Source organism: Chiloscyllium punctatum, chromosome 24 (assembly GCF_047496795.1).
Source record: "Chiloscyllium punctatum isolate Juve2018m chromosome 24, sChiPun1.3, whole genome shotgun sequence".
Taxonomy (NCBI): Eukaryota; Metazoa; Chordata; class Chondrichthyes; order Orectolobiformes; family Hemiscylliidae; genus Chiloscyllium; species Chiloscyllium punctatum.
The window spans coordinates 43,376,019-43,402,682 of record NC_092762.1 but is presented as its reverse complement, the minus strand read 5'-3'; the positions used below and the strand labels follow the sequence as shown (position 1 = coordinate 43,402,682).

The 26,664-nt window shown below is 43.3% G+C and overlaps 1 protein-coding gene across 1 annotated transcript in view; it reads right to left on the bottom strand.

Moving 5' to 3' along the window:
• Window positions 1-20,990: 20,990 nt before the first annotated feature.
• Window positions 20,991-26,664, bottom strand: part of LOC140494505 (procathepsin L-like) — a 39,061-nt gene continuing 33,387 nt past the window's right edge. The window contains exon 8 of the mRNA XM_072593758.1: window positions 20,991-21,392. Coding sequence (XP_072449859.1) covers window positions 21,251-21,392 — 142 coding nt within the window. The 3' untranslated portion in view covers window positions 20,991-21,250. The remainder of the gene's footprint in view (window positions 21,393-26,664) is intronic.

Genomic DNA, 26,664 nt, shown 5'->3' with positions numbered 1-26,664 from the left:
TGGTGCAGGTGTACCTATGTAAACAAGCAGGAGGCTGAAAGAACATAGCAAGCCAGGCAGCATCAGGAAGTGGAGAAGTCAATGTATATATCCCTAAAACCTTGACTTGTCCACCTCCTGATGCCTGGCTTGCTGTGTTTTTCCAGCCACCTGCTTGTCTATTTTGGATTCCAGCAGCTGCAGTTTTGTTTTGTCTCTAATTAAGTACGTGTACCTATACCTGATAAACTGCAATAGCTCAACAATGTGGCTGACTACCAGGTTCTCGAGGATAATGAGAAATGAGCACCAAATGCTATTCTTGTCCCAGATGCCCTGCATCACAGGAAAGGATAAAGAAAAACCAATATCTAATTATCCCATCAAGGAGCGGTTGTCTTTTTCTATTACAACCAGTAATAGCCAGAATGACCCAAAATAGATTTAAAAATAAAATTAGGGAAACACTCAGGGGATAATGAGCATAATATAATACACAATAAGGTGACAAGAGAAGTAGCCATAAGTGTGATCAAACCTCAGTGAATAGATCAGAGAAAATCTGGTTTCAAGTGGTACATGCAGCATGATAAGAAAATGGACAAAAGTTTGGAAAATATTAATGGAGACTGGCAATGGATTTACAGCCTAATGTATTATGTACCTGTGGGACGTAGGGGCATTGCATGCTGGTCCAGTGTTTATTGCCCATGCATAATTACCCTGGAGAAGAAGGTGGTGAGCTGAATTCATGACCCAGTGCAGTCCTTTGGGCTGTAGAGACACCTACAGTGCTGTTGGGTAGTGGGTTTTGACCCAGCAGTGAATGAATTGTGATATAGTTCCAGATCAGGGTCATGTGTGGCTTGGTGAGGGACCTATAGGCAATGGTGTTCCCATGCATCTGTTGCATCTACCACTTATAGGTGGTGGAGATCACAGGTTTTCAAGGTGATGTTGAAGGAGCTTTGGTGAGCTGTTACAGTGCAACTTGTAGATGGTGCACACTTCTGCAGTGGTGCTTCAATGACAAGGAGTGAATGTTTTAAGATGGTGCGACAATCAAGCAGTGTACTTTCTTTTGAGTGGCTTGTTGAATGTTATTTGGCTTCATCAGTAAATGGAGAGTAGGTCATCCCAACCTTCTATGGCTGGTGGATAGCGCCTGTAACATGTAAACACTTTTAGACTTCTGTAAAAGTAACTTCCAAAACTGTGAACTCTACCATCTCAAAGAATAGGTGTAGTGTTCATTGGGAAAATTACCCTCTGCATCTCTCCCTCCAAGTCATGCACCATCCCACTTTGAAAACATATCACTTTTTCTTCTTCACTGCTGGAAAAAAACTGGAATTTCACAGAAAGCAACCGATCATATAGGATGGTCAAGTTTCATGTAATCAATGTTGAGTGTACCAGTGACAGAGACATTCTGCACTGAAATTAACATTTTAAACAGAGCCAAAGGAACTGGCCAAATTGTCCGGGGGAGGGGGAGGGGGGGTGTTTGGTCATAGTGAAAAAAATACTCCCATGTCCTATTTTAATTGGTACCTTTATGAGAGTGTTCATATGTTGGAATTATGAAGCAATTAACCTAAACAGAAGTGCTGAGGCTGTGAACCTGCAGCTCGAGCACATTGATAGGACAGCAGACCAAGGTTTGCATTAAGATGATAGATCCTCCAGGTACAAGAGCAGAACAATCACAGACAAAGGTCAAGATGTAACAAGAAAAAGGCATATCTAGCATCAGGAAAGCAGTGTCCTCAATGTAAGAAGCTGAAGTACTTTGCACACAAGTGGCTGGCTGAAAAGGAGCACAACAACTGATCATAGAGTTACTGGAGAGATAATGACTTCAATGAATCATTCTACTCCATATAAAAGATTGGGTCAGTCAAGCCAATTATAAGAAATGGTTTGCAACTGTTGGAATGAGGACTGGAGAAGGGGAACACCAGGTCAACATAAAGTTTCAGATTGACACTGCTGTATCATACAACATCAAGACCTCTCAGACTTGTGTGAACTGGTGCAACATGGCATTGCAAAAATGACACCATTACAATTAAGGATAAGTCCAATCAAACAATTGCCTTGCTGAAAGGATAGATTAACTGCAAACCCATTACAGCAACATGAATGAGGACCTGGAGTTCCAGATTACAGACAGAAAGCCTGAATCAGGGTAAGTCTGAACCTTGGATTGATAACACTCCACATGCCAAAAGAAATTTACAAAGTGTCAGCGCACTAAACGACTGACTGCAAACCAAATCCTAAAGGAATGTTAGGCAAAAGTGGGGACTGCAGATGCTGGAGATTAGAGTCAAGAGTGTGGTGCTGGAAAAGCACAGCAGGTCAGGCAGCGTTTGAGGAGGAGGAGAATTGACATTTCAGGCGAAAACCTGATGAAGAACTTTTGCCCGAAACTTAGATTCTCCTGCTCCTCCAAAAAGAATACAGCAATCTGTTTACAGTGTTAACATGTCTTCCAGCAGGTACCATCTCAAAGTTAATGAAAATGCAAGACCAATTCAGCATTTGACAAAGATCATTGCAGCTATTTTGAGGCCAGCTTGAAAGACAAGATAGAAGAGCTGGTTAAGAAGGGAATAGTCGCATAAGTGACAAGTCCTACAGAACAGATTAGCTGCATGGGAGCAGTGAAATAACATGGAAGGCCAAGAGTATGCCTTAACCCAAATGGTTTCAATAAAGTCCTGAAGAGATCTCATTGCACCATGCCAAACATTGAAGAGATTTTGTCACAACTTGCAAAGGGAAACATGTTCATCACCCCAGATGTCACTGGCGAATGAAGCTGGATGAATGGGGCACTTCCTAACTACGTTCTGACTGTCCTGTGGGAAATGCAGTTGACTCCAGGTGCCATTTGATATTTTCATTTCTCCAGCAGAATATCAACACAGACATCATGATTTAGTGAACTTGAAACTGAAGGGGAAAAAATTGTATTCAAAAGGTGTCTGAAGTCAAATACTTACACCATGCACCGCCAGAAAGATGTCTTTGCCTGGATCCCAAAAATAATGAGAGTTGTTGCAGTAAAGCAGTAATCAAGAAAAGGTATAAATATATTGCATCCATTTGTTGAAATCATCACTAAATTGTCATCAGAGTATGAATCATTATGTAAATTCATGGCCAAGGATGTGCCATGGTATTGGGATACAGAATAAAGAGCAACATTCACTAAGATCAAGAGTGATAGCAATGTGAAGACATAATGACAAATGATGAAGTTATCCCGCAGTGTAACACCAGTGAAGCAATCAGGAGTGTGATGGAGTACTCCCACTAGCCTGGATGGGTGCAGCTCTAACAACACTCCAGAAACCTGACACCATCCAGGTAAAAGCAGCCATTTGTTTGGCAACACATCCACAAACATCCACTTCCTCCACCACAGATGCTCAGTAGCAGCAGCATGTACTATTTACAAGATGCACAAATTGATCAAAAATCCTTACACAGCACCTTCTAAACCCCCAACCACTTCCACCTGAAATGGACAAGGGCAGCAAATACACAGGACCACAATACCACTTTCAACTTCCCCTCCAAGCCACTCGCCATCCTGACACGACAAGTATAACACATTCCTTCAGTGTTGTTGGGTAAAAATCCTGGCTTGCCCTCCCTAAGGGCACAGTGTGTCAACCCACAGCAATTCAAGAAAGCAGTTCATCACCACCTTATCAAGGCCAGCTAGGGACAGGCAATAAAATGCTGGCCAGCCAGTGACACTCACATCCCACAAGTAAATAAAAAAAGGACATTCATGTAAGCCATCAGGATTTCAATAACGTCTGAGAAAGGCAAAAGATATCCTCTAACCGTGGCCAAATATGAACAACTATGCCAAAGACAACATCTGCTAGTGCATCCCTTGTAATAATTACCAGGCTAACAAGTTAGTGAGCTACCAACAATACATGACTAACCGATAGACCATGGATTAAGCTGAGAGTAGACCTCTAAACACTCACAGGAACATAAATGACAATGGCCCTTATTTCTTGAGTGAAGGAATCAGTCACACAGTGAAAGACAAAAAAAAAGTTTGGGAATCCAGCAGTACATCATCTCCATCTTACACCAGTTAAAATACTGAGATGGCAATGGTTATCACCAAAGGAATCATAAAATGACTGAGCAATTTCCAACCAGCAGTGTACAAGGTACTCAGGAACATGCCTACCCCAAAGACATGGAGAGGAGTCCAGTAATCTGACTAATATCACGCTGAAGACAAGGTACTCTTCCAATAGCAAAAGTGCTACTGATGCCAGAAGTAGTAGTGAATGCAAATGACAAATTCAAGGTGAAACGGCAGAAGCCAAATATTATTTTGACAAGAAACCATTAGCCTATTGCCAGAGTTGACTTTTGGAGAGCCATTCAGGGTACAAGCATTCAATGCCTTCAACAAAAAAAGTGTCAAACTGGGACCTCTCTGATGCACAGCTTGGAATTGGCAGATTGGACAATAGTCAAGAACTCAGCAGAAAACTTGAACGAGTATGCCACACTGTCACAGACTTCAACAGCAGGTGTGTGGAGGATTGCATGCCAAAGAAGTAAATCCAGATGTTCCCCAACTGGAAACCCTGGATGAACTGGGAAATACACTGCCTATTGAAGACCAGGCATGCAGCGTTCAATTCAGATGATCCAGACCTGTACAGAAAATCCAGATCTGAGCTCCACAAAGCCATCAGAGATGCCAAGAGGCAACACCAGACCAAGTTAGAGAACCAACCATAAGGATACCTGCTGCCTATGGCAAGAATTATACAATATGATGGGACACAAAGTGAAGCAGAGCAAGATAGCAAATAAAACCACATCCCTCCCTGATGCACTCATTGCTTTCCCTGTTTGGTTTGAGCAGAATTCCAGTGGCATGGTGTCATCTGCCCCAACAGCCCCGGATAGACCTGCTCCCTCTGTCACTGAGGCAGTCGTCAGATTAGTCTTTGAGAGTCAACCCAAGGAAAACGATGGGCCTGTACGGAGTTCCTGACTGTGCACTCAGATCCTGTGTGGCGGAACTGGCAGAGGTATTCACCAACATCTTCAAACTCTGCTTCCTAGAAGCTGAAGTCCCTACCTGCTTCAAGAAGACCACCATCAACCAGCACCAAGGAAAGCACATGTAACATGCCTAAGTGACTACCACCCTATGCCTCTGACCTCCATAATCTTGAAGTGCTTTGACAGGCCAGTCACAGCCCACATTAACTCGAGCCTCCCAACCTGTCTCAATCCTGCAATTTGCCTACCAACACAATAGGTCCACAGCGGATGTCATTTCTCTAGCCTTACAACATCTGGACAACAAGGACACCTATGTCAGACTCTTACTTATCCACCACAGCTTCACCTTCAACTCCATAATCTCATAGAATTTCACAGAATCCCTACGGTGTGGAAACAGGTCATTAGGCCCAAGAAGTCCACACTGGCCCTCCGAAGAGTAACCTACCCATACCCATTCCCCTACTACTCTACATTTCCCTTGACTAACATACCTAACCTTCACATTCCTGAAGACTATGGGCAATTTAGCATGGCCAATTCATCCTAACCTGCACATCTTTGGATTATGCAAGGAGACCAGACCACCCAGAGGAAGCCCATGCAGACATGGGGAAAATGTGCAAACTCCACACAGACAGTCACCCGACGCTGGAATCGAACTTGGCTCCAATGAAAGCTTCCAATCAGTGAAAACAGACCTCCTCTATGATAACCCTCAACACTGGAGCCCTCTAAGCATACATTCTCAGTTCCGTACTGTATTCCCTGTACACCCACGACCATATGGTCAAATTCCAAATGAATGACATCTACAAGTTTGCTGATGACACCACCGGAGTAGGACAGATATCAAACAATGATGAGTCAGGATACAGAAAGTAGATAGAGGGCTTGGTGACATTGTGTAATGAGAATAACCTTGCTCTCAACATCGGCAAAACTAAAGAACTGATCATGAACTTCAGGAAGAAAAGAGGAGGTTACGCCCCCATCTACATCAAAGGAGAGGAGGTTGAGAGCATCAAGTTCCAAGGAGTGACGATAACTGACAACTTGTTTGGGACTTTCCATGTAAATGCAATGGTCAAGAAGGCACAACAACACCTTTTCTTCCTCAGGTAGCTTCAGAAATTTGACATGTTCGTGACGACCTTTATCAACCTGTACAGATGCGTCACAGGAAGTGTACTATCCACGTGCTTGGCAACTGCTCTGCCCAGGACCAGAAGAAACTACAGAAGGTTGTGAGCCCAGATCTTCACGGAAGCCAACCTCTTATCTATGGATTCCATTTATACTGCTTGTTACCATGGAAATGCTGCCAACATCATCTAATATGCTGGTAAAGCACTCCCCCAACTTCTTCCATCAGGCAGAAGATACAGAAGATTGAAAACAAACAGGTTCAACGACAGCTTCTTCCCTGTTGTTATTAGACTGATGAATGGACTCTCTGACTTCAAATAATGTTGATCTTGCTAATGTTGACTTTGCTTTGTAAACTTCCTGTGCAGTATAACCTGTGTGCCTCGCTCTGTGTGAGCACCCAATGATCTGTATGTCCTTCTTTGCTATGATCTACCTGCACTGCTCACAAATCTTTTCACTGCACTTAGGTACGCGTGATCACAATAAATCAAATCAAATCAATTACTTTGGAAGCAAACAATCAGTTTTACAGTTACAATCACAGGCAATGCACCCAACTGGAGAAGCTGCTCCTCAACTACAGATGGCTGAACAGGGAAAGGTGAAGGCATCGTCTGCCCACACCACACATCAATTATCAGACCCAGTGGTGACCAGAAACCCAACAACTTAAAACAGCAAAGTAACAGGTAGCACAGCAACAACACATCAAACTGAAATAAAACCATAGCAAGATGAACAGCAAATGTAAATAGAACACATACATGCCATTAAAAGACCAGCAAGATTTAAGAACTATTATTTGTGAAATTTATATGCATGGAAATTTATCTACTGATGGGAATAACAAGCTGCTAAGGCGAGAGAAATGTCATGTATATGTCTGAAACTGGTAACTCGAATTATACAGAGTAACGTGTGCAGTTGCCTTGTACAAAAAGGAGGATGTTTTGATTGAAATGAAATCATGAATATATGTCCCTCCTGGTCTGCTATAGCCATGAGACTTCTAGCATGAGGCATGCATTTTTTAGGCAGACATCATAAGCTCAGTTCAATGGTATCATTATATTGGACCCATTACTGCATAACTGTTATGACGTGGAGGTCGAACCCAAGTACTAATTAAAACTAAAACACCCAGAAAAACTCACCTTGCCTCATAATCTGTTGAAAGTGTGAGTGAATGAAAGAAAACCCCTGATTTCCCTGGTTTAAAGGAAAAGAAAGGAATGATTTATTTTCCCAAATGTAACACTGAATACCAAACAGAAATTATTAATTAATCCAAGCGCCTTTTTACTTAACTAATCACTATCTGAACTAATTCTATTTAAATGCCTCTCCAATAACACAATTATTAAACATTAAATTGACTTAATCTCTCAAAGCTTAAAAATGTGTTGCTGGAAAAGCACAACAGAAATGGGCACACCCTCCTCATTCCTGAAGAAGGGCTTATGCCCGAAACGTCGAATCTCCTGCTCGTTTGATGCTGCCTGACCTGCTGCGCTCTTCCAGCAACACATTTTTAAGCTCTGATCTCCAGCATCTGCAGTCCTCACTTTCTGGATTAGTGGTGCTGGAAGAGCACAGCAGTTCAGGCAGCATCCAAGTAGCTTCGAAATCGATGTTTCGGGCAAAAGCCCTTCATCTGCTGCCTGAACTGCTGTGCTCTTCCAGCACCACTAATCCAGAATCTGGTTTCCAGCATCTGCAGTCATTGTTTTTACCCCTTTTAGTCCTCACTTTCTCCTACTTAATCTCTCAAAGTCCATGCAGTATCTTACGAACCTTCCAGCTCAGTGAACAAACCTACATCCAGTCTCTTATGCTGTCTTCCTTCTGGTCTTCTGAATCTGCTGCTTCTCCCTGGGTCTTCTCCCTACTATATACTGCAAGTGTCTTTGTATACAATTTCTTGGTACCTTTAATAGATGATGGAGAGATTTCTTTTGAGAGCCCCTTCCAGAAAACATGTGCTTTCCAGTTCAGTATGCAGTTAGTTCTCACTAATTTTCAAAATGCCCTCCTATACTGAAGCCACAGTGGCTCAGTAGTTAACACAGCTACCTCACAGCACCAGGGACCTGGGTTCAATTCCAACCTCAGGGTAGTGTCTGTGTGGAGTTTGCACATTTGCCCTGTGTCTGTGTGTGTTTCCAGTGGATGTTCTGGCTTTCTCCCATAATCCAAAGATGTGCGGGTGAGGTGAATTGGCCATGTTAAATTGTCCATTGTGTTCAGGGATATGTGTTGGTTAGGTGGAAATGTACAGTAATAGGGTAGGGGAATGGGTCTCGGTGGGTTGCTCGTTAGAGGCTGAGTATGGACTTGGTGGGCCAAATGGCCTGTTTCCCTATGATAGACTCATAGGGATTTTATGATTGCTTTAAACACCTAACATCGTAACTTCTCATTGGTCTGTTGCTGACAATACAATAAATTCAAATTCAATTGGGTTTTGATATTATTTTATCTTTGTTTTGATTTTGATGTTAGAACCTTTTCAACTTTGTGTGTATTTGTGTGTGAGTCCGTGTGAGAAACTACTTGAAGGATATATGCATACTGGGTCAAAAAGCATAGCATTGGAAAAGCACAGCAGGTCAATAGCATCCAAGGAGCAGGAGAATTGGCGTTTTGGGACAAGCCTTCATCAGGAATGTGGGGTGGGGTGGGAGTGAATGGGACTGAGAGATAAATGGGGGGTGTGGGGCTGGGGGGATGGTGACTGGGAATGTGATAGGCAGATGCAGATGAGGAATGATGGTGATAGGTCGGAGAGGAGAGTGCCTACTGTTTGTCTGTCAGAGTTAGCAGAAGTTTTTCACTAAAAAAGTCTATTTGACCCTCTTCTTCTCCTGAAAGTAGAAATTACTCTTAAGTTCCTAAAAGTGCAATAGAACAAGACAAGAAAGCTGCTTCAACAGCACCTAGACTCATAAGCTCGATCACCTAGAAGTACAAGGACAGTATCCACATGGGAACTCCATTTCTGATAGGTCCTCTCCAAGACACATACCATCCTGACTCAGAACTCCATCGCCATTCCTTAACTGTTGCTAGTCTGGAACTTCCTTCCAAAGAGCAACTATGAGGTTCAAAAAGGCAGTTCATTGCAAACTTCTCAAGAGCAATTAGGGATGGGCAATAAATACTAGTGTAGCCAGCCATGGACAATGCATGAAAAAAAAACTTAATTAAGTAACGTCAATTAACTACATTTTAATTGGAAGAAGCTTTAACCTTGCAAGTATATAATCAGTCAATCACATAGATTTTAAAGAGGGGGGCCAATTCATCAGAGTTAACATTTTGAATCAGAACTGAAGAAGAGTTACTCGACTTGAAAAATTAACTGTGTTTTTTGTCCACAGATGCTACTAGATGTGGTGAGTTTCTCCAGCAATTTCTGTTTTGTTTTTGTTTCAGATCTCCAGCATCTGAAGTTCTTTGTTTGATTATGATGATTTGTGTGCTTGCTCTGTGTTGTTTTTGAGTCTGCATGTGCCAGATTATTCAGGACGAGTTTGTATTTTCTTTCTCCACATTGTAAGAATGTTTTCTGGTCACCTACTCTGAGGGTTGGCCATGCTGTTAACCCTGTTAGTGATGCCCTCTCGGGCCCTTGTGTGTGGGTTGCAGTTCTCCTTCATTCAACATCTTGAGGGGATTTTCCAAACTCAGGGAAAGGCTCGTAACAAGCATTTAAAGAACATGCCACTTTTTCCATGTGAACATTGCGAAGAAGATGTAATGACTTGTTTTCTCCCCATGATCTGAGATCAGAGCATCAAGATGGCAGTGTCTGAGAGATTTCTGATTCTGCAATAAAACTGCTGCTGCAGAAGTGGGGAAATGCAGTGTTATAATTCAGGCAACTTTCCAACATTCTGAACATGAGTTAATTTATTTTATTAGAATCTCCAACCACAATTTCCAAACACACTCCATTTCTATTGCCAGTTCTCTATTTGCGTTGACCTGATCTTTCTGTAGTTGTTACAGTTTCTGTCAGTTCTCCTTTGGGGGAAAAACTCCTTTGGGTTTGGCCCAGTGGAATTATCAATGTTATGGTGTGGCAGCAGGAGAGGATCTGAGGAAATTAATCCCACAAGGACAAGGTGTGGGTCTGGTGCTGGCTGGGATGCCCTTTGGAGAGTCTGTGTGGACTCAAGGGACCAAATGACTTCTTTCCACACTGTCGGGATTCAATGATTCTACAATTCTATGTCTTACGTTAAAGCATGAGGAGTTTTCGTTATGAGGAAAGACTTGACACCTTCATTAGAACAAAGAAGGTTAAGAGAATTGGAGGCAAACTATTGGTCTAAATCAAGAATTTGTGAAGGAATGGAAGGGAGACTGTGGGAATAATCAGTTTGTACGCAACTGGCTGAAGGTGATTAGTAGTTTATCTTAGAGCTGCACATCACCCAAGCTGCCACTGGAGGTAATTCTAAACTCGCTTCCTGACATCACTGTAGTTTCATTTATACCCCAAGATCTTCAGCAATTCAGGAAGGCAGCTCAGAACCACTTTCTCCAGGGTGATTAGGATGTGATATACATCCTTGACCAGGTAGTGACTTACAAATCCTACAAATGAAGAATGAGAAAGTAAGACATCCAGAATGACCCTTAACTTCTCTTAGTGTCTGTTCAATAATTCCTGTGCATTTACCTCCTCTCTAACCAGGAGTTTATTCCATCTATTCCTTGCCTGAACCGTCGATTTTCCTGCTCCTTGGATGCTGCCTGACCTGCTGTGCTTTTCCAGCAACACTGTGATCTAAACTCTGGTTTCCAGCATCTGCGGTCCTCAATTTTGCTTATTTCACCTATTGAGTCTGCTCCACTATTCAATGAGATCCTAGCTGATCTCTGACTGAACTCAATTAGACCCTTTGTCCATGTACACGTTTGCACCTTTTGACAACAAGAAATACCATTTGAAATTCACAATAGATGGAGAATCAGTTGTCATTTACTAAAGAGTGTTGCAAATTGTACTACCCTTTGTACAATAAAAAAAATTCCCAAACTCACTTCTGGAACTTCTAATTCTGAATATAAGTCAGTCATATCTGTAAATGAGGTATCAATCTGATGAAGCAACAACACAGGACTAAGTGTGTAGCACATAGGAAAAGCAGTGAGTGATAGCCTGGGCTAAGTGATTCCAATAGAGCTGATCTACGTCTAGTTTGTAAATGTGGTGAACAATTAAACAACTAACAGGGGGAGGAAGCTTCACAATTATCCTCAAACTGAATGACAGAGGAGCCCAGCATATTAGGGCCAACTATGAGACTGGAGTATTTGTATCCATCTTCAGTCAAAAGTACTGAGTGGGTGATATATCTCAACTTCCTACTGAGGTCCCCAGGGGATAGTCTTCAACAGATTCCATTGTCTCAAAGTGAAATGAATAATCAGCTGAATGCACTGAATGCAGCAAAGACATTGGCCCTGAGAACATTCCAACTTTCTGAGGATAGGTGCTCCAGTACTAGCTGCAGCTCTTTGATGAGGTATTCCAGTGATGTGATAACACTAACATCTACCCAGAACTATGACAGATGTTCTATCCACAAAAAAAAGGACATTTCTAAATACCACCCCATTAATCTTCTCTTGATCAGGAGTAAAGTGAAGGAAAGTATAATTGACAGTGCCATCAAGTAGTACTTGCTCAGAAATAACATCACATGTGTATACATACATTTATACATACGCATGTAGAATGAGGGACAGTGAGTCTACAGTGAGCACTGGGGCAGAATAGCAGAGATTTAGATACTGTCCAGATGGGATGTAATTCCAGGCAGGTAAACTGTGTAGTCTACTGGTTAAACAGCAACGATGGTGAGAGTGGTGTTGTATGTACAAGGAGTGTCGGCATTACTGGATACATGCTGGGAGCTGTTGGGTCATTATGGTGCTGGTGGGGAAGGGGGCAATGCCAGATTGCTGACACTTATCCAGGTGCATGGTAGCCTTTGAAAGATGGTCCAGGGGCAAGTGATGCTAAGCTTTTGGCAGATATGCACTGAATAGTGAGTAGTTCCAGTCTGTGGGCAGTCTGATAGCCACATGGGTACAACCAGTGGTGCCCTAGGAAGCAAATGATGCCCAAAACAGTTGCTCACTCCATCTGGCTCTCCTTATTAGTGGTACATTTCAGCAAGGATCCAGCCTCCTGAATGAATATAAGGGGTGGCAGCAGACTGGGAAACCCCACAAAGATCTCTACAGAGCCCTGACAGACCTAGAAGTGTAGGAGTTAAGGGTGACTGTCACCTCCAGTACAATTGTCATTGACATCCAATGAAGATTAATGCCAGTGTTCTCGGAAATGGAAGTCACTGTCACCCATAGACTCATGAAATCTACTTCTACATTGTGTCTCTGTCATGTTGCAGTTTGTGCACTGTCTGTAAATTCTGTCCACAGGGTAGTGGCCCCTCCGTTGGCCTTGTTTCTCCTGCACCTCTTGCTGGTTTTCAGCTTCTGCAAGTCTGGCTCTTCTGAGGAGAAGCCGCTATCCCTTGTTTCATTCAAGATTGAAGAGGTTGAGCCAAACTGGTTCTTAGCCCCCAACTCCAGAGACTTTATCATTCTCTGAGTGAAGGGAATTGTACTTTTATTCTGAGCATAACTACTGAGCAAGTGTAAAACAATCTGTACCAAAGTGTTGCCTGGTCACATGGAACTGGCTCCAGGCGTGTAAGGCTCCAGGCATGAAAGTTGTCCTCTTTTACCATCCTCTGTGTGTGGTTGTGTTCAATGGAGCTTGTTAGTGTTCACTCAGATAGGTTTGGACCTCATCTTGCCATGTGCTGAAAATGGTGCCAGACCCACAGGACCAGAATCAAGTGGCTGGAAGATCCCAAAATACAAGCCAGTATTAGTTCATGAACATTTAAGGGAAGCAGTCAGGGCACCAGGCCAGTGATCTGGACCCAGAGATGGAGGAAACTAAACAATGTTTGGAACTGGTGAGCAATAGACTCCAAGGTCTGACTAGGCCTCTTTCCGGACTGGGAATGCCTGCACAAAAATAGGAAAAACTTGGGAGAAGGTGCACAGCAGAGAAAAAGTGAAAAGGATCAATTGGTCAAAGTGAGTCATTACTTTGTGAAAACTGGAAGTCCGCAGAGATGAATAAACATTTAAGAAAGGTCATCTGCCCAACACTGGAGGAGGGGTGAAAGCTAGGAACAGTTTTGTTGCTTTAATGCACACTCCAAAGACCTCAATAATGGAAAAGTTTTACCCTTCCTAACTCTCTAGAAATTGTGAAAGATCCTGATTAGGCTATGTTTCGGGTAAAATGGCACAATCATTCGCAGCCATCATATTAATGATCAGGTCTTCACAAGAAAACAGACAAGCAGCAGTCTAGAATATTGTTGTACACCATCAGTGGCAATACTAATATCATTCTCTCAGTCAAGGTATTGCAGAAGAAATTTCAGGGAATGACAACATATTTAAAGTCTTTGCCTCTTAATTTAGTTAAGAAAGAAGCCCAATGGTAGAGCAGGGAAAATTTAAGCAACACAAGCAATGGTTTGGAGAAACCAGAATTGTCTTTAAGAAGTCCTATACACTCTTGTTCATTCCCAGATCAGAGAGCTGACCAGAAGGAAATGATTGTGAGATTTTCAGCTCTTGTCCTTTCACTCAAGAGGCTGTGATCATTTGATTCCTGGAATTTCCAAGATTAGTCTTCACCACTGTTATGTCTTTGTAAGGCCGATTGAGTCTGCACTGGCATTCAGTGAGATCCTAACTGATCCATTCCTACTTAATTCCATTTTCCTACCTGCTTCCTTGATTTCCTTACTAATGAAAAATCTACCAATCTCAGCCTTCTGTACTTTCTCAATACACTTAATGACATAACGATTCACTGCGGTAAAGAATTGTACAGATTCACTTCCCTCTGAGAGAAGGAATTACTGCTCATCCCTGCCCTCAATGTACGGCCCTTTATTCTGAGCCTATGCCCTCCTGGTCTTAGACTTTCCATTAAGGGGAAACAACATCTCCACATCGCCCCTACCAAGCTCCTAAAAATTTCTAATATTTCAAAAAGATTGCCTCTCATTTATCTAAGCTCTAATCTTGCATGGTTCAGTACATTTATTTCACATTCACCTATATTCCAATAAGTACAGGCCCAATCTATTGACCCTCTCCTTATAAGACAGCTGTTTCATACTTGGGATCAACCTTGTGAACTTTCTCTGGCCTCCAATGCCAGTATATCTTTCCTGTTCTATACTGTTCACAGTATTCCAGGAGTGATCTAAGTAGTGTCCTGTACAGTTTTGGAAATTCGTCCTTACTTTTAGACTCCGTTCCCTTTGAAATAAAGACCTAAGTTTCATTTACCTTCCCTATTACCCAGTGAACTCGGATGCTGGCTCATTGTGATTAACACATGAGTTCTCCCAAATCCCTCTGTTCTGGAGCTTTCTGCAGTCTTTCTCCGTTTCATCAATGTTCAGATCATCTATTCTTCTTGCCAAAAGTAAATAACGTTAGCTTTTTCCAAAATATAGTTTTTGCTCACTCACTTAACCTGTCTATATCCATTTGCAGACTCTTTGTGACATCCTTGCCACTTGTTTTCCGATCTATTTTTGTGTCATCTGCAAACTTGGCTGTAGAGTACATTCACTTTCCTCGTTTAAGTCACTGACACATATTGTAGATAACTGTGGCCTCAGTACCAATCTCTGTCTCTGCAGCACTCCAGTAGTTACAGGTTACCATCCTGAAAACACTCCCTTATTCCAACTTTCTGTCTCCTATTAGTTAGTCAGTTATCCATCAAAACTAACATGCTGCCTCCATGGGCTCTTTTCCTGTCCAAGTAGCATAATGTGTGGTACATTATGTTAGAACTTGCAGAGTGAAGTTAGGAAACACTTTGTCACACAAAGTGAAGTGGAATTTTTGATCTCTCCAATTCCTGGAACAGCAGTTGATGTTGGGTTAAATGTGATTTTAAATTTGAGGTTGATATATTGCTTTTAACCAGTAACTTTAACAGGTATGTAGCTTTAATAAGTTTAGGCACAGATTGGACATAATCTTATTTTTATTATTTTTCCATGGGATGTGTGCATCATTGGTTAGGCCAACACTAATTGTCCACCTCAAACTACACTTAAGAAGTAGTTGGTGTGCTGCTTGATCTGTTGCAGTTTATAGGGTATAGGGTTGTTCGGAATGGGTTCCAAAATGTTTGGATCTAGAGACAGTGAACAGATAACAATGGATTTCTAATTCAGGACGGTGTCTGTGTCTTAAAGGGGATATTGATGTTCTCAATCATTTGTTGTCCTTCTTCTCAGTTTTTTGAAGGTGTTTTGGAAGGAGTGTCAGTCATTTGCTACATTGCATCTTGCACGCACTACTGCTACTAAGTGGAGGAGGTGGATGTTTGTGGAATTTGGTGACAATCAAATAAGCTGCTTCGTTCTGGATGGTATCAAGCTTCTTGAGTGTTGCAGTTGGAGCTGCACTCATCCAGGCAAATGGGGAATGTTTAATTACACTCCTGACTTGTACTTTGTAAACAATGGGCAGGCTTTAGGGAATCAGGAGGTGAGTTACTTGCAACAGGATTCCTAAGATCTGCTCTGCTGTTGTAACCACTGTGTTTATGTGGCATGTCCAGTTCAATTTCTGGTCAATGCTAATTCCCAGAATGTTGATACTGTGGAATTCAGTGATAGTAACACCAGTGAATGACAAAAGATATGGTTAAACCATCTCTTACTGGAGAAAATCATTGCCTGGCAGTTGTGTAGCATGAATATTACTTGTAATGTTTCAGTCCAAGTCTGGATATCATCCAGATCTCCAAAAATAAAAACGAATTGCTGGAAAAAACTCATCAGCTCTGGTAGAAGCTATGGAGAGAAATGATAATTGAGGATGGTTTTTTGATGGTTATTGGGGATACCTGTCAATGGTTATGGGGGATGGCTGTCCATGGTTATCAGAGTTGGATGTCAAAGTCTATAGGGGATGGCTGTGAATGATTGTTGGGATGGTTGTCAATGGTTACTGGGGATAGCAGTTGATAATTATTGGAGATGGTGATGGAATTACCTTCCTATGGTGCCCTGAATGGACTGAAAATCAGTGTCAAAGTGTTAGATTTGGTCATATTCAATGTAATGATGTGTAATGAGAAAACATTGCATTATCCATGACAACCAGGAAATCATGCCTTGACCTGAAGAGGTCAGTATTGAGCATGGCACATGGATTAGTGCATATGGTGTGAGGCAAGATAAGGCAAAGTTGCTCAGCATGAAGGTTTGGCATGCCTTCATTCCTGTATAGCTTTCTTCTGTGACATGGCAGATTTCTGGCTAATATCCCATCTTCCCAGCCAAGTTTCGAGCTTGATCATTTCTTACCTGTATTTGTTGCAATTGTTAAAGGGTATCAGGTCACATGGATCCTCAAATGATGCCTTCCCTTAAAAAAAAGTCTTCTTGAGATATTGTGACTTCAGCCAGAATGGTCTTATCAGCTTTTGAATATTCTGAAAAAGTTATAGTCATCTGCAAAACTGTATTAAGTGAGGAAGGGTGATTCAGCTCCCTTTTCTTAACTCAGAGTGGCTCGCAACAAATAGTTTTACTTCTTATTAAAATGCAGCTCTCATGCCTCAACTAAGATTTATTTATCCGCATCAAAATGTAGGAGGTAATTCCAATGTTTTCTTGAGAGAAAGAAAGAGGAATTTTGTTACCTGCTATCCCAAGAACAAAAGTGATAAATTACAACATCAAACAGAGACACAGGTAACAAGGTTAAAAGAAGGAGAAGGCTTGAGTAAAAGAACATCTATTTTAAAAATCTTGGAGTCCTGGATATGTAAGAGTGAGAACCGAATCTGCAGTTGTATAGTTGTTGTGTTGCCAACTCAGTAGTAGTGATATTTGTAGAATCCTGGAGATCTCAGGGAATGGCTGTTTTCCCAAGTATCTTTAGACAAGGCCAGTCTTTTGCAAGATGACATGAAAACACAGAGGGTGGATGGGGTGGGGGGGGAGAGATAGAGAGAGAGAGAGAGACTGAGAGCAAAAGTCTCCAAAATTAAAACTGCTGTACCAAACAAATTAATGAAATATAGTTTGTTGCACAGGCCACAGTTTACTCCACTTGCTTCCAAGCTGAATATTCCACAGACACCAATTCATCTCCCAATATAGATGTGAACTTCTTGATACTGATTGAGTTCTCTGATTTTATTGGGCTTTGGATGAGACTTTCTGTACAACTAGAGTCGACAAGTGTGGAGCTGGAAAAGCGCAGCAGGTTAGGCATCTCTCAGATGCTGCCTGACCTGCTGTGCTTTAACAGTGCCACGTTTTTTTAACTCTGATCTCCAGCATCTGCATTGCTCACATGAGTTTTCTGGACTTTTTCATCTGCAGTGGAAAATCACAGCAGCCATTTTAGATCAGTATTTGTCCTTTTTATATTAAAGAACTGAGTTCCATGAAGGTTTCAGATACTAAATTCAGACGACGGAAGTTTAATGTTGATGGCATGCTTGCCATTATAGTAATAGTAATTCACAGTTGAATCACTGTGCATTTACTGCCTCAACATGTAATACTCAGATTGCCCAAAATACATGAAGCCAATATGCAGAATGTCTTTTCTTTCATTGACCAGGACATCTACTTGTAGATCTATGTATATGTCTGTATTTCTTAGTGAGTTAGGTAGACAGTTTAGGGATTGGATGTAACCATGGAGTTGACCAACTTGTAGCAAAAGTCCTTATGTTTTGACCAGTAGGTGCTATAATCCTGGATCCACAGTTAGGGGTTTCCACAACAAATCTTTTTCCAAATAACTAAATGCAGAATTGCTGTCTGCTGAACATCAATGTTAAAGTTTTGTGTTTTAAATTTGAATATTTAGCTTGGGCAGCAGACAAACGTTTGGAGGGAGAGTCATTGACTTCACATTTTGGAGAATGCATCCAGCCTAGAAAGATTCAGACTTACATATAGAGTAGAGCCATGCAAATGCTCTCACTTTAATGTGAACCTCCCTTCTCTGAATCTTTGTGCCATGGATAAGCCTGTTCAACTTTACTTTATAAGATGACCTGCCCATTCCAGATATTACTTTAGTAAACATCCTTCAATTCCCTAACTTCCTTCCTTAAAAAAGGAAACCAATACGGCACACAGTGCTCCAGAAGTCAAAGATCCCACAGGTACATTGAGAGTGACTGAGGAACAATGAATTCTTAAGCTGAGTGAAGGTGTGGGTAAGGGAATAATGTGCTAAATGGGTGATGGAGACACGAGCCATGTGGGTTCTGAGGGTAGGTTGGGATTTGGAGCTTGTCATGTGGGGGAGGGGCAGGTGGTGATGGGATATCAGGTTCAGAAGTGATATTGTCTCTGCAGAGCCAGGTGAGGGTGTGTGGATGGTGGGGTGCACCATCAGATGTGTGGGTGACTGTTGACCCCAGTATCCCAAGAGGGCTGGTATCTGTTCTAGCAAGACCAGAGATATAAGGGTGCCAGCTGCAGCCAGGCTGGCAGAGTGGGGAGAACGGTAAGTGAATCACTTCATGGAAGACTCAGACAATCAAGGGAGATGTAGTTGGGGTGTCAACAATAACACAAACTTAGGTGGAGGGACAGATAGTGTTGAGGGAGCAGGAAAACTGTAGAAGGACTTGGACAAGCAAGGAGAGTAGGCAAAAAAGTGGCAGTGTGGGAAAATGTGAGGTTATTCACTTTGGTGGGAAGAATAGTGATATAAACATTTTTAAAATGGGGAAAGGCTTTGGAAATGTGAATCACAAAGGGACTTAGCAGACTTAGTTCAGGATTCTCTTCAGGTACATGCTCAGGTTCAGTTAGTAGTTAGAAAGGCAGAGGCAATAGAGTTAGAGAGTCATACAGTCATAAAGTCCGACAGCATGGAGACAGGCCCTTTGCCCTAAACTGATCCATGCCAACCAAAATGTAAATCAACACTCACCCCATTTCCCTGCACATGGCCCATATCCTTCTAAATATTTCCTATCCATGTATTTGTCCGAATACCTTTTAAATGTTGCTAATGTACCCACCTCAACCACTTCTGCTGGCAGCTCGAGCCATATGTGTGCCATCCTCTGTGTAAAATGTTGTCCCTCAGGTTCACTTTTATTCTTTCCCCTCTAACTGTAAACTGATACCCTCAAAGGCTGGCACAACATCAAGGGCCAAAGGACCTGTACTGTGCTGTACTGTTCTGTGTTCCCCAACCTTGGGAAAAAGACTGAGTGCATTCACCCTATCCATGCCTCTCATGATCTTAACACATTTCTATAAGATCACCCCCCAGTCTCCTAAACTCCAAAGAAAAGAGTCCTAGCTTGTGAGTCCTGGCAACATCCTTGTAAATCTCTTCTACACTTTCCAGTTTAATAACCTTCCTATAGCAAGGTGATGAAAAATAAACACAATGTTAACATTCAATTCAAGAGGGCCAGAATACAGGAGCATATATATATATATAAATATATATTTGTTGAAGCTGTATATGGCTCTGGACAGATTGCATTTGAAATATTATGAGCAGTTTTGGCCCTGTATCTAAGGAAAGATGTGCTGGCATTAGAGCGAGTTCAGCAGAGGTTTCCAAGAATGATCCTGGAGATGAAGGATTGTCATATAAGGAACAGTTGAGGACTCTGCGTCTGTACTTGATGGAGATGCGAAGAATGAGAGGGAAAGTAATTGAAAACTACTGGATACTGAGAGGCCTGGATAGAGTGGATGTGGAGAACATACTTCCACGAGTAGAAGAGATGGTGACTTGAGGACACAGCCTCACAACAAATGGATGCTCCTTTAGAACTGAGATGAGAAGAAATTTCTTTAGCCAGAAGGTTTGGATCTGTGGAACTCATTACCACAGAAGACTATGGAGGCCAAGTCATTAAGTTTCTTTTACTCAGAGATATGTTTTTGATTAGTAAGGGAATCAAGAATTACAGAGAGAGGGCAGGAGAATGGGGTTTAGAAAAATATCAGCCATTGTCAAATGGTGGAGTAAATGTAATAGAGCGAATAGTCTAATTCTGCTCCTTTATCTTATGGTCTTATGGTCTTATGAACTGGTTAACACTTAACTTGGAGTTTGACTAGAGTTTTAAACCTTTAATCTTTCCTGTGTATCTATTAAACTTAAGTGAATAAGATCCTTTTGAATTCTTTGGTTTTAATGAATACTTTCAATTTCAATTTCATGAGCAGATTCTTGGAGAGTCAGCTATACCGGGATTCTGCAGGATCCTGATATGTGACTCCAGTCCAAAAACTCTTTGGCTATCAGAATATCTGAGTTAAATTTCTACACTGCATTATTTAACTCTGAAATGATAGTATTTTGTCACATTTAAATGACTCAGTTTTCCTGCTGTTCTGTTCAGTGTAGCTTCCTGCCAGTCACTGGATAAAAATACATATCAACCTTTGTCTGAACTGAATCTCACTCAGAGGGTGGCAGTCTTAGGCCGGTCAGATTAATCTCTGTTTACAGGAGGCTTCCCAGGTAAACCTTATTTACCTCGATAACCCCATTGCATGTGTTCATTAATTATACTGGTGTCAGAAAACACAGTCATTTTTAAAGTTCTGTGCATTTGTCCACATGATTTTAGGATGTTAGATTTCAAAGAAACAAGACAATTCATGAGACACTTTTTCCTTGAAATAAACAGACTCTCGAAGTGATTGTTGTGGTGTTTACTAAATTGCTCGTCATCAGCAGTACATGCAGGTCATTGTCTCTCCACAAGCTGGAGAATGTAGTCACTCAGACATTACTGTGGTTACATCTATCAAACACACAATGACATTGACCTTTCTGTGAAGCTATAGAAATGTATAGAAGCTGTTAGTACTGTATTGCATTTCTTTCAAATTGCAGCAGACAGTGAAAGCAGTGATGTCGATGAGTCAGCATCAGCAGAAATGGTTCCATCATTCTTTCAGGTGGAATTTGATGAAGCAAGGGTTTTGCACATACGCCTTGTCACTATTGGATAGACTCCATAGTTGGCAATTCCACACAGATTCCCTCGATCCTTAGCTATTTTGATGTAACCTTTTTCACCCCAGCGTGTTCCCCAACTGACAAACAAGAAAAAGAAATTAACATCACATTCACAATGCTATTTCAAAAGACAGTTGTGGAGAACTGAATTGTTTACTCTTGGAGAGGATTGAGATCTTTTGATTCGTTAGATTGAGTACAAGTATGTGGGTGATTTGTGTCAGAGGATTAGGACAATGGTACAAGCTGTGAAGCATAACATTACATTAGAAGCAAGGAAGTACATCTTTGTGATATCTGACAAAGGCTGGCTTCCACACTGTAGAGATTCTATGAGTGAGTTTAAAGACTGTGGTCTCCTGGAGATTGCCTGCTTACTTTATGGGGGAGGGGGTAAAAGCATTTTCTATAGCTTTTACCAACGTTGCATTTAAATGTTGGAAATGTAATAGGTTTTGAGTAAGGAGTGGGTGGGACAAGGACAAAACGCTAGGGTGGAACTCAGGAGAGATTGAATGACAGAAAAGGTTAGTCCTCCAAAGCCAATGGGAATGGAGATGGAGCAAGAAATGGAAACAAAAAATATACCTGGCTGAAAAAAATCAAACAATGAAACAAATGGAAGGAAAATGTGGGCACGTTTTCATCACTTTCAGTGTAATGCCACCACCAAATTTACATTCTCCTTCCCTTTAGCATTCCCAAGGGGCCATTCTCTCTGTGATTCCCTGGTCTACTGCTCAGTCACCCTGAACACTCCATAACTTTGTATAACACCTTTCTTTGCAAATACAAGAGGTACTAAACCTAACCCTTTATACTCTCTCCTCCTTTTTTTTATATTTCAAAATATACTTTATTCATAGAAATAAATCTTTGGTACTTGTACAATTTGCCATGTCGTTCATAGATATATACATTGCATGTCTTAACATTACAAAGAACAGATTCAATTAATCAAATTTACAGTTATCCTATTTACAGTTCCCTTTATTAACCATCCAGTCTCTTAGTATTTAGCTGTGGCTTCAGCGGAACCTACCTACTGAGTGGGTACCCTGTTATATGAAAGCAAAGGAAACTTCTTTAACCCCCAGTTTATGGGGTTACCATTGTCCATTTGACTGTCCTGTCTCTGGGGTGGCTGTCTACATCCCCATGGTAAGCACGAGCTGCTGGACCTTCGCTGGGCTGAGGTAGCTATCCAGCTCCTCACTGGGGTCATTTACCCGCTCTGGTGTCATTGAGCCCAGGCAAGGGTCCTCCCTGTCTAGTTCTGTGTCTGACAATGGGACTGTCAGAGGATCACAGCTCTCAGTTGCCTGTAGTTTTGGGGCAGTGGGTACCCCCTGGTTCTCACTTGGTGGAGGGTGGACTTCGGGGGGTCCGTTGTTTCCTGGTTGGGAGGAAATGCCCTCCTCTTTACCTACGGCGCTCTGTCTCTTCTTCTGGTCATGATTACCTTCTTTGCGCCCATCTTCCTCATCCGAAGAGCTGGCTGTCCCTCCCTTGTGCAGCTGTCTTTTCCCCCTTTCCTGGTAGGCTTTGGGGGCCTGGCAGGGTTTTGCCTTCCTGTATTTAACAGGTATCCACTCCTCTGCCTGCTTGGTTACCTCCTCCTCCATTGCATCCATCTGCCCGGCTAGAGGTAAGATCAGCTGCTGTGTCTCTCCGCTGGCTGCCGCCTCCTCCACTCCAGCCTGTTCTTCTTTCTGGGTGCCACCAGACTCCGTTTCCCTGCTGTCTGGGTGGACCTTACTGGTCTTTGGGGGTCCATGGCTCACATTGCCACCTCCAGCCATCTGTGCATAAGTGGGGCCCCCCCGTCTTGGGCAGGCCTTGTACATATGGCCCGCCTCTCCGCACAGGTTGCAGCTCTTTTCTTCCTGACAGTCCTTAGTCAGGTGACCCTCCTGTTTGCAGTTCCTGCAGATGGTCACCTTGCAATCCACCGCCACGTGTCCCGACTTCCTGCAGGTTCGGCACACTTTCGGCTGCCCTGCATATGTCAGGTAGCCTCTGCTCCCTCCAAGCTCGAGGGTGGGTGGAGGATGTTCCCACTGTCATCGACCCTCAGAGTTACCCTGACCTGCCACTTACTGGTCCAGATCCCAAAGGGGTCGATCACATCGGTGGCTTCTCCCTCAACTTGGACTTACCATTCCAGGAAGGTCAGGACATCAGCCGCTGGAACGTAAAGGTTGTACATATGGATTGTAACAACCCGATTCCTCTGTGCAGGAAACACACACAATGGGGTCGCCGACAAGATGGAAAACAGCTGCTCCCCTTCCTTCTCCTTTAAGACCTTCAGGAGCTGTTCGCACTGCTTCACGCTTCTGAAGGTCACATCAAAGTAGCCTGCCTCAGGGAAATCCTGCAGGCAGTACACGTCTTTTTTTTTATTTCAAAATATACTTTATTCATGTAAATAAATCTTTGTTACTTGTACAATTTTCCATGTCATTCATAGTTATATACATTGCATTTCTTAACATTACAAAGAACAAATTGAATTAATCAAATTCACAGTTATCCTATTAACAGTTACATTAATTAATTATCCAGTCTCTTGGTATTTGGCTGTGGCTTCAGCGGAACCCACCTACTGAGTGGGTGCCCTGCAAATGAAACTTCTTTAACCCCCAGCTTATGGGGTTACCATTGTCCATATGACTGTCCTGTCTCTGGGGTGGCTGTCTACATCCCCAAGGTAAGCACGAACTGCTGGACCTTCGCTGGGCTGAGGTAGCTATCCAGCTCCTCACTGGGGTCATTTACCCGCTCTGGTGTCATTGAGCCAGGGCAAGGGTCCTCACTGTCCAGTTCTGTGTCTGACAGTGGGACTGTCAGAGGATCGCAGCTCTCGGTTGCCTGTAGTTGTGGGGCAGTGGGTACCTCCTGGTTCTCACTGGGTGGAGGGTGGACTTCGGGGGGTCCGTTGTTTCCTGGTTGAGAGGAAATGCCCTCCTCTTTACCGACGGCGCTCTGTCTCTTCTTCTGGTGGTGATGACCTTCTGTGCGTCCATCTTCCCCCTCCGAAGAGCTGGCCGTCCCTCCCTCGTGCAGCTGTCTTTTCCCCCTTTGCTGGGAGGCTTTGGGGGCCTGGCAAGATTTCCTCTTCCTGTTTTTAACAGGTATCCACTCCTCCGCCTGCTTGATTCCCTCCTCCTCCTCCATTTCTTCCATCTGCCCGGCTAGAGCTAGGATCAGCTGCTGTGTCTCTCCGCTGGCTGCCGCCTCCTCCACTCCAGCCTGTTCTTCTTTCTGGGTGCTACCAGACTCCGTTTCCTTGCTCTCCGGGTGGACCTTACTGGTCTTTGGGGGTCCACGGCTCACATTGCCACCTCCAGCCATCTGTGCGTAAGTGGGGCCCCCACGTCTTGGGCAGGTCTTATACATGTGGCCCGCCTCTCCGCACAGGTTGCAGCTCTTGTCTTCCTGACAGTCCTTCGTCAAGTGACCCTCCTGTTTGCAGTTCCTGCAGATGGTCACTTTGCAATCCGCCGCCACGTGTCCCGACTTCCCGCAGGTTCGGCACACTTTCGGCTGCCCTGCATATGTCAGGTAGCCTCTGCTCCCTCCGATTGCGAAGCTCGAGGGTGGGTGGAGGATGTTCCCACTATCATCGGCCCTCAGAGTTACCCTGACCTGCCGCTTACTGGTCCAGATCCCAAAGGGGTCGATCACATCAGTGGCTTCTCCCTCAACTTGGACGTACCTTCCCAGGAAGGTCAGGACATCAGCCGCTGGAACGTAGGGGTTATACATATGGATTGTGACAACCCGATTCCTCTGTGCAGGAAGCACACACAATGGGGTCACCAACAAGATGGAAAACAGCGGCTCCCCTTCCTTCTCCTTGAAGACCTTCAGGAGATGTTCGCACTGCTTCACGCTTCTGAAGGTCACATCAAAGTAGACTGCCCCAGGGAAATCCTGCAGGCAGTACACGTCCGCTGCAGCAAACCCACAGCATCCCAACAGTACCTTCTTAATAAACAAGGTGCGGTCGAGCGGTGTACGATCCTCAATCTTCTTCACAGTCACCCTGACTGTGTTCCGAACACCCTGCCCAGGGCTGCGGGCAGCTGTTGAGGCCATAGCTCTGAGGTTGGCTGGTCCCTGAATTGGCGTTAGGCTGAAGCCAGTATGAACATCCACCAAGAGCAGGTCAGCACAACCAAACGATCCTCCAACGTCCAATCACGATCCAGCAATGATCTCCTCACTAGCTCTGATGACTCGCCCCAGGGAAATCCTGCAGGCAGTACACGTCTGCTACGGCAGACCCACAGCATCCCAACAGTACTTTCTCAATAAACAGGATGCAGTCGACCGGTGTACGATCCTCTACCTTCTTCACAGTCACCCGGACTGTGTTTCGAACCCCCTGCCCAGGGCTGCGGGCAGCTGTTGAGGCCATAGCTCTGAGGTTGGCTGGTCCCTGAATTGGCGTTAGGCTGAAGCCAGCGTGAAGATCCACCAATAGCAGGTCAGCACAACCAAACGATCCTCCAATGTCCAATCACGATCCAGCGATGATCTCCACTAGCTCTGATGACTCGCAACTCGACCCCTGTCCTGATAAGAACAGACACTTGATCTAGCCACGTCCTGGGAGAACCACCTTGGTGATCATGGTATCTCCCCTGCCAGGTAAGTGCTACACTTGATCTTAGCCAAAAGGCCAAGAAGCTCTCTTCTCCTTGTCTGAGGTCCACATTATATCTGTTCTAAGTGAAGCAGTGATTAACATGTACTTCTTGCAGTCTAATGTGTATCATAATCACCTTTCACAATGTGGTTGCCTGTACTGTGGGGAGATCAAATGCAGATCAGATGACTGCTTTCTGACAAGCTCAGTCTGTCCATTGCAAGTTCCCGAGGTCCCAGTGGTCCCACATTTTACTTCTCTACCTGTTTCTGACACTGACATCTCTGTTCTCAGCCTGCTGCAAAGTTCCAGCAAAGTTACAGTGATCATGGGGGATTTTGATATGCAGATGACCTTGGAAAATCACGTTGTTAGCAGTTCATATAAAAAGGAATTTGTGGAATGTCTACAAACTGGCTTTTTGGAGCAGCTTGTAGTGGAGCCCCCTAGGGAACAGGCAATACTGGATTTATTGTTGTGCAAGGAGGCAAACTTGATAAGGGAGTTTAAGGTAAATGAACTCTTATGGGGCAGTGATCAAAATGTGATTGAATTTACTCTGCAATTTGAAAGGGAGAAGCGGTAATGGTATTACAGCTGAACAAAGGCAACTATAGAGACATGAGGGAGGAGTTGACCAGAATTGACTGGGAGATGAGCCTGACAGTAAAGACATGGAACAGCAATGACAG